General features: G+C 34.7%; 1 protein-coding gene across 1 annotated transcript; it reads left to right on the top strand.

Moving 5' to 3' along the window:
• The first annotated feature begins 2,597 nt into the window (after window positions 1-2,597).
• Window positions 2,598-12,629, top strand: LOC140919400 (uncharacterized). The gene is made up of 3 exons (XM_073365410.1): window positions 2,598-2,696; window positions 2,965-4,054; window positions 12,540-12,629. Exons 2-3 carry the CDS (start codon window positions 2,975-2,977, stop codon window positions 12,627-12,629), a joined length of 1,170 nt encoding a protein of 389 aa, XP_073221511.1. The 5' UTR covers window positions 2,598-2,696; window positions 2,965-2,974.
• The last annotated feature ends 403 nt before the right edge of the window (window positions 12,630-13,032 follow it).

Below are 13,032 nucleotides of genomic sequence, written 5' to 3'. Positions count from 1 at the left end.
AGCGCAATAGCTCTGTCTGAGGCGCATTTTCAGCATTTTGCCACTGCCGAGACGTGCTTGAAGTGCAAAACTAAGCCCGGGATGCGTGGCACGCGACAACATTCATTAAAATGGATTTTTTTTTCCTTCACTTTCTAGGTATCTTTTTGACTATTGGGAAGTTGGGAGACTTGTGCCCTAACATAGAAACTCAAAGACGATCGTTTCTAACACCATTGAAGCAGTTTTATCAAGAATCATTCATGAATCTTTCTAGTAATTCTTCTCTAATCTATATCTTTTCCATCTTTGTCATGAGTAACTAAACTCTATTTGTTAGGGATGAGTATAACAAGATGAAACCCTTACTTTTCTGATTTGATTTCTATTTATATGAATTAGTTTATTGAATTATTTTTCTCATCTCTATGCTTAATGCTTTTTATTGCTTGATCAACATTAAAATTTTCTTCGGTTCGTATTTTGAAACGGAAGTGGATTTTACGAATGCTTGAGATAATAAAAATTCATGAATTTGTAGTCTAGGGGATAGATGCAGGTCATGAAACCAATTAAATTAGTTGCAGAGGCAATGGTTTAAAAAGAGAATTCCTTTAAAGTAATGCTTAATTCTAATCTTAAACCCACTAAGAAATTAGGGGTTACATTGGAATTAAAGGTTCTATCACTAAGACATTAGGGCAAGAATAATAAAGAAAATTCGATAATAATTCAATAAAGAAATTCAATAACTAGGATCAAATTAGACACCAAGGTTGGATTCAAAGTGAAACTCATCACTGTCATTTTTCTTATTATAAAGGATCAATTTTATTAATGTTGTTAATTTTTAATATTATTTCAATCAATTTAGGAACTTTTTGTCCTATTTTAGTAATTAAATATAATTCGATAGTAAAACACAATTGTTGTGTTCGACACTCTGTATTACCATTTTAATTATTACTTGCAATGATTCAGTACACTTGCTAAAATGCTATCATTACATAAAAGCTCATATCATGTAATATGTAGTTTAGATCCAGTAAAGTTCAGAATTGAGGTTTTTCTCCAACATAAAAGTTGTAGCTTTGATTTATAGCTTTCCATCGCATGCTTGCATACATGAATCGGATATCTAGAGCTAAAGGTATGGCCTATAGAGCAAGCAGGAGTCAATATGCAAATAATAAATTTAAAACTCAATTTCGACTCAAAGTTTAAAAACATGCTAAAAAGCAAATCTAAGATAAAAAAAAGAGCTTTTTAAATGTAACCATACAAAGCTAGAAACATGTACCAAAATTGCATTGATTAATCTCTATAAAATGACATACATTCCTCACTTGAAAGACACAACCAAAAACACACTTCTTTAAGCATAATACAACCACCTCTGCACTCTTGCTCTTAGTCATTACTTTTACCTAAGTGCAGAGAAAACTTTCTAAGAGTACATCTTTGTAAACACCTTCTTGTGAGAGCTTTTTTCAGAAAACCTAAACCTATTTGTTTGTAACCTAGTCCAGTAATTGCTACCTTCATCAACATCTTGACAGTACTAAGCTAGAAGGTTAGAATACTTGAACACAATCAGTTTGACTAGTAGGTGTTCAATGGAAATGTGATTCAATAAAAAATTAGTGGATTAAATCCTTCAAGTTGAAGGGATGGGACGTAGCTACCATGTTGGTGGTGAACCAAGATAAATTGGTTGTGTTATTCAGTTTGGTTTTTGCTTATCTGCACTATTTTTCTTAAAAAGATTTTAAAAATACACTACGCCAGAAATGACATTTAACAGCGCCCATTTTACAGCGCTTTCTAAACACAAGCGCTGTTGTAATTATATTTTAAAAATAACGGAACCTATTACAGCGCTTTTTATGTAAAGCGCTGTAAAACAAGCGCTGTAGTAGGTCATATAACGTTTGCGCATCACGTTATAAGGATTTTACAGCGCTTGTCAAAAAAGCGCTGTAAACGGAAGCGCTTTCGTAAATGTGTTACAGCGCTTTTTTCACAAGCGCTGTAAAACACATGCGCTTTCATTGAATTTAACTACCTATTACAGCGCTTTTTTCACAAGCGCTGTAAAACACATCCGCTTTCATTGAATTTAACTACCTATTACAGCGCTTTTTTCACAAGCGCTGTAAAACACATCCGCTTTCATTGAATTTAACTACTTATTACAGCGCTTTTTTCACAAGCGCTGTAAAACACATGCGCTTTCATTGAATTTAACTACCTATTACAGCGCTTTTTTCACAAGCGCTGTAAAACACATGCGCTTTCATTGAATTTAACTACCTATTACAGCGCTTTTTTCACAAGCGCTGTAAAACACATGCGCTTTCATTGAATTTAACTACCTATTACAGCGCTTTTTTCACAAGCGCTGTAAAACACATCCGCTTTCATTGAATTTAACTACTTATTACAGCGCTTTTTTCACAAGCGCTGTAAAACACATCCGCTTTCATTGAATTTAACTACTTATTACAGCGCTTTTTTCACAAGCGCTGTAAAACACATGCGCTTTCATTGAATTTAACTACCTATTACAGCGCGTTTTTCACAAGCGCTGTAAAATACATCTTTAAAATAATTATATACGTTGGAAACCCTCATATCCTCTACATCTTTCAAATAATTATATACGTTGCGAACCCTAATATCCTCTACGTACTGTGCGGCCATCTACGTTGTCTAAGGTATTTTTTACACATGATCTGTTATGTTTTGAAATTGTCAAAAATTGTCAAAAACTCATACCACATGATCTGTTCTGTTTTGAAATTGTCAAAAATTGTCAAAAACTCATACCACATGATCTGTTCTGTTTTGAAATTGTCAAAAATTGTCAAAAACTCATACCACATGATCTGTTCTGTTTTGAAATTGTTAGTTGATATTGGTTTCTTTTTGAAACTTGTTGATATGTTTTGAAAGCTTATTATTTTTGTTACTGCATTTATATAGGTGGTATAATATGGATAGGAAATGGATTTCAGCCAATCGATTGTCAAAAGAGTATGAAATTGGAGTGAAGGAGTTTGTTGAGTTTGCAGTGAAGAATGCAAAAGATCCAAATAGAGTAGTTTGTCCTTGTTTAAAATGTTGTTTTGGAAAACGTGTTAGAGAAGATGAATTAGAAGGACATCTAGTATGTAATGGAATTGATCAAAGCTACACATGTTGGATAAGACATGGTGAGAAAAAAAAAGGAAACATTAATTTTGAGAATAGTTCTACATATGCTTCAACTGATTTCGATACAGATACATATGAGCCGGACCGAGTTGATGAGATTGCAAAAGCAGTTGAAGAAGATCTTCGAGATTGTCCTAAAATGTTTGAAAGTTTGTTGAGTGATGCAGAGAAAGAATTATATAATGGTTGTACTAAATTCACAAGACTGTCAGCGATATTAAAGTTGTACAACTTAAAAGCGAGTAATGGATGGTCTGATAAAAGCTTTACGGAATTATTAACACTCATAAAAGATATGTTGCCAGATGATAATGAACTTCCCAGTCGAACCTACGAGGCTAAACGGATTTTGTGTTCTATTGGAATGAGTTACGAAAGGATTCATGCGTGTCCTAACGATTGCATTTTATTTCGAAACGAATATGAACTACTTAAGGCGTGTCCGAAATGCAATGTCTCTCGATATAAGAAGAAAGAATCTACTCCAGCAAAAGTCGTGTGGTATTTTCCTATAATACCAAGATTTAGGCGCATGTATCGCAGTGAAGAAGATTCAAAACACTTGACATGGCATGCAGATGAAAGAATTAGAGATGGAATGTTTCGACACCCTGCAGATTCCCCACAATGGGCAAAAATTGATCACGAGTATCCTGAATTCGGGATAGAGTCAAGAAATCTAAGACTTGCACTTTCTACTGATGGAATGAATCCACATGGTCTTCAAAGCATCTCACATAGCACGTGGCCTGTGATTTTGGTAATATATAACCTACCTCCATGGTTATGTATGAAGCGTAAGTTTATGATGTTGTCTCTGTTAATTTCTGGACCCAAACAACCGGGGAATGATATCGACGTATACTTGACTCCTCTAATCGAAAATTTAAAAAGTATGTGGGAGACAGGTGTGGAAGTTTATGATGGGTATAAGAAAGAATGTTTCAATTTAAGGGTTATGTTGTTCGGCATAATTAATGATTTTCCAGCATATGGTAATTTATCAGGATATAGCATTAAAGGTCAGTGTGCATGTCCTATATGTGAAGAGAGTACAAATTGGATGCGGTTGAAACATTGTAAGAAGAATGTGTTTCTTGGACATCGTAGATTTTTACCTTATAGTCATCAGTATCGTGGGTGGAGAAATGCATTCAATGGAAAATCAGAGGAAGGTAAAGCTCCTTTAGCACCGACTGGATATCAAATACTTGAAAAAGTACAAGGTTTGACCAATAAATTTGGCAAACCTTTTGCGGGAGAGCTGGTGAAAACTGGGTGGAAGAAAAAGTCAATTTTCTTTGAATTGCCATATTGGAAGTCATTGTATGTAAGACATTTCCTCGATGTGATGCATATTGAAAAAAATGTATTTGAAAGTGTTATTGGTACGTTACTCAATGTTCCAGGAAAGTCTAAAGATGGCGTCAATGCAAGATTGGACTTGGTCGATATGGGAATAAGAAATGAACTGGCTCCAGTAAAGAAAGGAAATCGCACATATCTACCTCCAGCCGCTCATACTCTATCTAGAAAGGAAAAAATTGTTTTATGTAAATTTCTACACGAAGTTAAAGTTCCAGAAGGATACTCTTCGAACATTAAAAATTTGGTTTGTATGAAAGACCTCAAGTTAAAAGGTTTGAAGACCCATGATTGTCATATTATAATGGAGCATTTGCTACCAATAGGTATACGTTCCATTTTACCTGAAAAAGTTCGACTAGCCTTAACTAGATTATGTTTCTTCTTCAGGGAAATTTGTAGTAAAGTGATCGACCCTCAGAAATTACCGACATTGCAGAGGGAAATTGTTGTTACTTTGTGTGAGCTTGAAATGTATTTCCCACCATCGTTTTTTGATATAATGGTTCACCTTACTGTTCATCTGGTTAAGGAGACACAACTTTGTGGGCCAGCTTATATGAGATGGATGTATCCGATAGAACGATATATGAAAATATTAAAAGGGTACGTAAAAAGTAGAAGTCGACCAGAAGGTTGTATTGCTGAACGATACATTGTTGAAGAGGCTGCTGAATTTTGTACTGAATATCTGTCCAATGTTGAATCCATAGGGCTTCCCATGTCTCGTCATTCGGGAAGACTATCAGGAGAAGGGATAACTGGAAGGAGACTACTGACTATATCAAGGACAGAATGGGAGCAGGCACAATTGTATGTTCTGCACAATGATGATGAGGTTCAACCGTATGTTACAATACACATTGATCAGTTATCTCGTTTGAACATGAATAGGAATCAAAATTGGATAACTCGAGAGCACAATCGAAGTTTTGTAACATGGTTAAAAAATCACATAATGTCAAAATTTGATATAGACCCCGGATCAATTTCAAATAGATTGAGGTGGCTAGCAAATGGTCCGAGCTTACATGTCTTTTCTTACACTGGTTATGTTATTAACGGCTACACATTTTATACCAAAGAACAAGATGATCAGACCACTATGCAAAATAGTGGAGTCACTCTCGTAGCTGAAGCGATGCATGTCTCAAGTGCAAAAGACAAAAACCCAATATATGCAAATCTATCATATTTTGGGGTTATCGAGCGCATATGGGAGTTAGACTACACAATGTTTCGTGTTCCCATATTTGGTTGCAAGTGGGTCGATAATAATAATGGCGTTCGGATTGATGAGTCAGGATTCTTGCTTGTCGATTTTAATAGGGTGGGATACAAAGACGAGCCTTTTATTTTAGCGTCGCAAGCTCAACAAGTGTTTTATGTCACTGATCCTTCTAATGATAAATGGTCTGTTGTCCTATCGACCAATAAAATAAGTGATGATAACAATAATGATGAAGATGTTGGTAATGATCTTTTATTTGCAACATCACAACAACCACATGAAATTGATTCAACTGATGATGGTTTATATCTTAGAGATGATCATGATGAGGGAATTTGGATTAATCCATCGTTTCGTATTGTAAATGGACAAACAAATGTGAATGTCACCAGGAAAAGAAGAAGGGCATCTTAATGTATATATATGTTTAATTGTTTTATATAAGCTATGCATGTAATCTGAACTGTGTTATTGTAAATATGCATGTAATCTGAATTGAGTGTTTTATACTAAGTTCTGATTAATTTATTTTCTGATTAATTTATTTTCTGCTTATATTTAGCTTGATTTGAGTGTTTTATACCAAGTTCATGTAACAATGAGTGTTTTATATTTAGCTTGATTTACATGAACTGAACTGAATATAAATTAGTAATTTACATGAACTGAACTGAACTGAATAGAGAGATTCTCTTTTGCTCAGTGCATATATATATATAGATTCTTCAGAATACTCATTTCTAATAATTCATCATCTCCTAAAGTATTGTGATAAAGACAATGATAACAATATTTTTAATCCAATAAACAATGATAAAAATGTTTTTAATGTCATCCCAACCCAAATAAACCAAACACAAAAATAAAATAAAGAGACATTTTACAGCGCTTATCTTAAAAAGCGCTGTAAAAGATCCTTTTAAAAATAAAATAATGAGTGTTTTATACCTTTTACAGCGCTTTTCACACAAAGCGCTGTAAACGACTCTTTTGAAAGTGAGTAAAAAAGACATTTTACAGCGCTTATTTGACAAAGCGCTGTAAAAAAGCTTTAAAAATAATATTCATCAGACACCTAATTTCTTCAAACACCTTGTACGCATCATGGGAATCCAAAAAACATCAGACACAAACCCATTTCTTCAAACACCTTGTACGCATCATGGGAATCCAAAAAACATCAGACACAAACCCATTTCTTCAAACACCTTGTACGCATCATGGGAATCCCCAAAAACACCAGACACAAACCCATTTTTCGCAACATGGCAATGATCCTGAATACCAATTAAGTTTCGATTTAAGAAGGAAAGAGAATGTAAAGAGATAAAAAGGGTGTTGAGGTGGAGATTGAATTGTGAAAGAGTAAGCTTTGATGTTTGTGAAGAAGATGCATAAAAGGAGAAGAGTTTGGTGAAGAGGAAGGGATTTTTGTGGTGACCAGTTACTACTATGTGGGTTTTGCATGCATGTTGAGCTTGTTTAAAAAATAACATAACATAACAAAACACAAAAACAATAAGGCCTTTTACAGCGCTTATTTGGAAAAAGCGCTGTAAAAGAGCCTTTTAAAATTAACATAAAGAGACATTTTAGAGCGCTTATGTGGAAAAGCGCTGTAAAAGGCTTTAAAAAACATTCATATAACATAATAACACACGGAGGTCTTTTACAGCGCTTATTTGGGAAAAGCGCTGTAAAAGAGCCTCTTAAAATTAACATAAAGAGACATTTTAGAGCGCTTATGTGTAAAAGCGCTGTAAAAGGCATTCAAATAACATAATAACACACGGAGGTCTTTTACAGCGCTTATTTGAAAAAAGCGCTGTAAAAGAGCCTTTTAAAAATTTAACTAAAGAAGCCTTTTAGAGCGCTTATGTGTGAAAGCGCTGTAAAAGGCATTCATATAACATAATAACACACGGAGGTCTTTTACAGCGCTTATTTGAAAAAAGCGCTGTAAAAGAGCCTTTTAAAAATTTAACTAAAGAAGCCTTTTAGAGCGCTTATGTGTGAAAGCGCTGTAAAAGGCATTCATATAACATAATAACACACGGAGGTCTTTTACAGCGCTTATTTGAAAAAAGCGCTGTAAAAGGCATTCAAATAACATAATAACACACGGAGGTCTTTTACAGCGCTTATTTGAAAAAAGCGCTGTAAAAGGCATTCAAATAACATAATAACACACGGAGGTCTTTTACAGCGCTTATTTGAAAAAAGCGCTGTAAAAGAGCCTTTTAAAAATTTAACTAAAGAAGCCTTTTAGAGCGCTTTACAAAATAAGCGCTGTAAAAGGCTTATAAAAAGCGCTGTAAAAGTGTTACGTATATATAACAGTTACCTCTTCAGTTTCCTCTTCATTACGTAACCTTCATCTCAACCTTCATTTCTTCTCTTCTTTTGCAAACCCTATCATCCCGTCCTTTACGAACCTTATTTCCACGATCATCTCCTTCATTTCGAACCTTATTTCCATCCAAGATCATCTCTCCCATTTCACACAATATATTTTCATTGAAATACGTAACCCTCATTACGTATTTCTTCAAACCGTATTTCTGTGAACCATATTTCTGTGAACTTTCTGCAAACCCTCTTTTCTTTGCATTTCGTCTTTCTTCGAACCATCATTATTCAGGTATTGATGTTATTAAATTTTTGTAATCATTAGAATGCATGTTGAGCTTTTTTAAGATATACTGATACATGTTGAGTTTGTTTATAATAATGCATGATCCATGTTGAGCTTGTTGATGTTATACTAAAGTGCATGTTGAACTTGTTGTAGTTAAATGGATACAAACAAAGATTTAGAAGTTCAAAATGAAGAAGTTGGCACCTCTAAGACTTACGAAAAAGAAGTCAAACGTGGTGCAACTATCATGCAAAGGGTGATTAAAGCACGGAGCAGTGGCATTAAATTTGAGGTATACTATATATACTCTGTTTGCTGTGTGTTTTTTTATCTTTTTTTAGGGTTTAGGGCATGTACTTACTATATGAGTTTATTAGGTTGGCTGGAACGAGAGTGGTCAGCCAGTTGACCCCAACAGCTCCATGTTTGTAAGCTACATTGGGGCTGTTGTTCGTCAAAATGTCCCAATAACAATAGACAACTGGAGAGATAAGGCGTTGAAGGATGCCAAAGATATCATCTGGAATGACATTCAAGTAAATATTTTGATCTACTCTTTTGTCATTTATAATTTTTTTTCTGTAAAATACATTACTTATAATTGTTTTCATTGCAGACCACTTTTGTTCTTGATGAGGAACGAAAGTCATATGTTTTGAGAGTTGCTGGGAAAATCCATCGTGGATTTAGATCCCATCTCTCAAATTTCTATCTAAAAGATAGAGAAGGAAACACAAATGCTGAACCTCCAAAGATATATCAACATTATATATCAAAGGATGAATGGAGTGCATTTGTTTCCAAACGTTCTGACCCGGCGTTTGTCGTAAGTGATTAATTTATTAGCATTTGTGTTTTATTATTCATATTCGTAGCGTATTTTAAATTTTTACACAATTGCTATTTTTTTTTTATATAGAATATTAGTAAGGCAAATCGCGAACGGGCAAGCAACCCAAAACACCCATACAAGAAATCACGTATGGGATATGCACGCCTTGAACAAAAAATTGTAAGTAATTAAACATCACTTGTAATTTGTATTATAAACTATAGTGTGTAACTAATTTGTATTATTTTGTTTATGATTTTAACGAATAGAGAAAAGACACCCAAGCCGATCAACCCTTGGGTCGTCATATCTTATGGAAGGAAGCGCGTGTTAACAAAGAAGGAGTGGTTGATAATGAAAATGTCAAGAAAGTTGTAGAACTTTGTGTAAGTATATTATCACTTTAATATTTTTTAATATTGTATTTTAAAAATGCTATTGAACTTATCTTTTTAATGTTACATGTATTTTAGGAAACTATTGAACAAAGTTCTGAAACTCAAGAGGGCAACAAGGATACGTGCAGGGACATTCTTGGGAAAGTGTTTAATGTCCCTGAGTATTCCGGTCGAGTGAGGGGGAAAGGATTTGGCGTAACTCCCAAAAGCTTTTTTCCTCAAGAGAAGCGCCAAAAACCTTCCAACGAGGAAGTATTAGAGAAGCTCAGAATCTTATCGGAGCAAGTGGCACTCTTGGTGAATACGAATAAAGACAAGCAACTTCCGGTTCAGCTCCAACCTGAAATACAAATGGAGAGTGAAACCGGGAGTTGCAACGTCGGTTTGAAGAGTATTCCCGAGGTAATTAATTACTTACTACTTACTTGCTTATGTAATTACTTATGTATTAAACAAACTTATATATTAACTGTACTTATGTTTTAACTATTGATGTAGGGTGTCACTACATGTGTCCTATACTTGTCCTCGCCGACTCAACGGAAGGTGGGAAAAGGAATATTGCACAATACTTCGGGAGAAGTATTGCACAATATTCCGATCCCCGCGGGCCATGTCAAAGTATCGCCTACGGTTGCTTTCGAACCAACTGCACCGTTGCCCATACCGGACAACGATGGAGATATGAAGTTCTTAAGCGACGCTATTGGCAGTTACGTGGCATGGCCCACACACCTTGTTGCCCTCGAAAAAAAGATTCCCAAGGACAAATCAGTTACATCTCCCGAAAAGGTTTGTCACATTTATTGCCTAAGGTTTTTTATTTTTTCAGATTCAATAAACTAACATTTTACCTCATTTTTGTAGGTCCAAATAAATAAACCACCCCTACAGCCAAAAAAAGGCAGCAGACCTCAAAAATTGGAGGTTAATAGGGCTGCCAAACTACAAAGGCTGGAGGGTAATAAAGCTGCAAAACTTGCAGCAACAAAAAATCTGGATCGGGGAAAATCGGTCGCTGCTGCTGCTGCTCCTAATAAAAGTCAGCCACGCCTTGGTAAATACGGGGCGTGTCTTGACATCCAAATAAAAAGGAACATGGGCAGCAGCAACGATTCGCCCATTGTACAAATGAATCAAGACATCTTTGGAGATGAGTATATTGAATACCTCGAAAAGGAGCAAATGTACGATCTTCTCGAACATAAGGAGCTGAGTGTTACTGTAATCAGCTTGTACATAAGGTAAAAAATACTTTTAATTGCATTTATTTGTAATTAATTAAATGTATTGGTAATTAATCTAGTTTAAAATTTTCATTGAAGGTTTTTGTACGAGAAGGTCGTGTGCACGAGGAAACTGTCAAATAAATACTCATTCTTGTCTCCGCATAAGATGTCGATGTTCAAACTCGATCCAGACAATGTAAAACACTACATTGTAGATATGTTTTTAAGAAATAAAGAAAGTGATAAATTGTTCTTGGCACCATATAATTCAGGGTACGTAATTTTATCTTTTTTAATTGATGAGAATTTAATTTATTAGTTGTCTATAAACAAAATTGCTTAACCAATTTTTTGTTGTTGTAGGGCACATTGGGTGCTATTTGCAATCAATGCGGTCTCTGAAGTGATATACTATTTGGATCCCGTGCACGGCGATTACACCAATCACCCCGGAATAAAGAATATGCTCGACACGTAAGTAATATTCATTTATTTCTTACATATATATATTTATACCCATATATGAAATTATGGGTGGGCATATTACAGCGCTTCTTCGAGAAAGCGCTGTAATATGTACACCCATAACTCATATGACGGGGTGCATATTACAGCGCTTTTTGTGAAGAAGCGCTGTAAAATGTGCATAACAAGCGCGCGTTGTATTTACATGTTTTATAGCGCTTTTATAAAAGCGCTGTTGTATCATTTACAGCGCTCGTTTCCACAGCGCTTATTTTTTTGAAAAAGCGCTGTAAATGGCTTAAAAAAAGCGCTGTAAAAGCCGTTTTTTCGCGTAGTGATAAATAGAATTCAACCCCCCACCCCTTCTTATGTTTCTCGTTCTACACGGTGGCTACTTATATCTAAATGGGAGAATAGATTCCTTTGTATGCATCTGATAAAAACATTTTCAAAATATTTTATGAAATAAAACTTATGTTTTTGAAACGATTGATAGCACCAATAAAGATTGATTACAAAACACTAATAATAAAGGAGAATTTGAGTCTTGATATGATAATTTTCCGCACTTAGATAAAATAAATTTTTATGAATACAAACAATTTTTGAAAAAGTTACAATCAAGCAAACTCTAAAAACAATATAATCAAATTTAATCAAAATAAAAATTGCAAAAATGTAAGGAGATGAAAGTTGAGAGGAAAACAACAAGATTTGTACAGGTTCGACCACAAATTGTCCTAGCAAGTGGTCTACATCTAGTTGCCTTGTAAACAAATACAAGATTTTCTTCCACTATAGTACAACTTTAAAAACAAATTCTAATGCATTAAAAAAGCCAAAAACGGAAACATGATTCGAGTATGATGTTTAGGAGATGTAGTCATTAAGTCTACTGTCAAAGGACATGTCTACAACAACCACAATGCTACACCCCCCTACTGTCAAAGGACATGTCTACCATATCAGTGGAGAAGAGGCCTCATCTTCCTCAGAACGTATCACGAGAGAATGTTTAATCTTTGGAAAATTACTTACTATAATCTATGATTCGAGGGTAACATACTCGTTTATTTCATTGGATTGGATGGATTCGCTCCAACTTGTTGTTGCTACACTGTCGTTTGGTTTAGTTGTTACCTTACCTTTTGCTGAATCAATGAAATGTAATACAATCTACTTGCAGTGCTTGTTGACTGTGATCGATATGAAATTAGACATTAATTTGATTTGCATTCCCTTTAAGCATTTGGGAATGATCCTTCGGATGGATTGAAAATCAAGCCATTATGTTCTATTGGATTGTTGTGCTCGTATGTTTGTGATATTTTTATACTTAGGTGTTTCCTGATTTCTTGATACCAATAAGTTTAAGTTCTCTTCAAAAAGTGGAGTTCAAAAATATGCTTTTCTTAACTTAAACAATATGAAGCCAGAGGTTAAGGTAGACAAGATTCCCGTGGCCAAATATTTTCTAAAGGTATTTCCGTTATATGTATCAAGATAATCCCAACCGGTGATATTGAATTCTTAACTAATGTTACTCTTGATATTGGATCTATTTCTATTGGCCCATGTAGAATGTTTCCGTCATAATTAAAAAATAATTTGGAGGATCTTTTATCTCAACATTTCATACGATCGAGTGTCTCTCCATGGGGAGCTCTAGTGCTCTTAGT

The sequence above is a fragment of the Cicer arietinum genome, chromosome 2 (assembly GCF_000331145.2).
Source record: "Cicer arietinum cultivar CDC Frontier isolate Library 1 chromosome 2, Cicar.CDCFrontier_v2.0, whole genome shotgun sequence".
In the NCBI taxonomy this organism is placed as follows: Eukaryota; Viridiplantae; Streptophyta; class Magnoliopsida; order Fabales; family Fabaceae; genus Cicer; species Cicer arietinum.
Note: the sequence above shows the minus strand (reverse complement) of the source record. Positions and strands in the feature narration are given on the sequence as shown.

Bases quoted from the DNA above. Each gene is read 5' to 3' on its own strand.
- LOC140919400 (XM_073365410.1), top strand. From the start codon at position 2,975: ATGGATAGGAAATGGATTTCAGCCAATCGATTGTCAAAAGAGTATGAA. The intron at 4,055-12,539 runs GTATACTTGACT...ATCTACTTGCAG, and splicing joins AACCGGGGAATGATATCGAC to TGCTTGTTGACTGTGATCGA.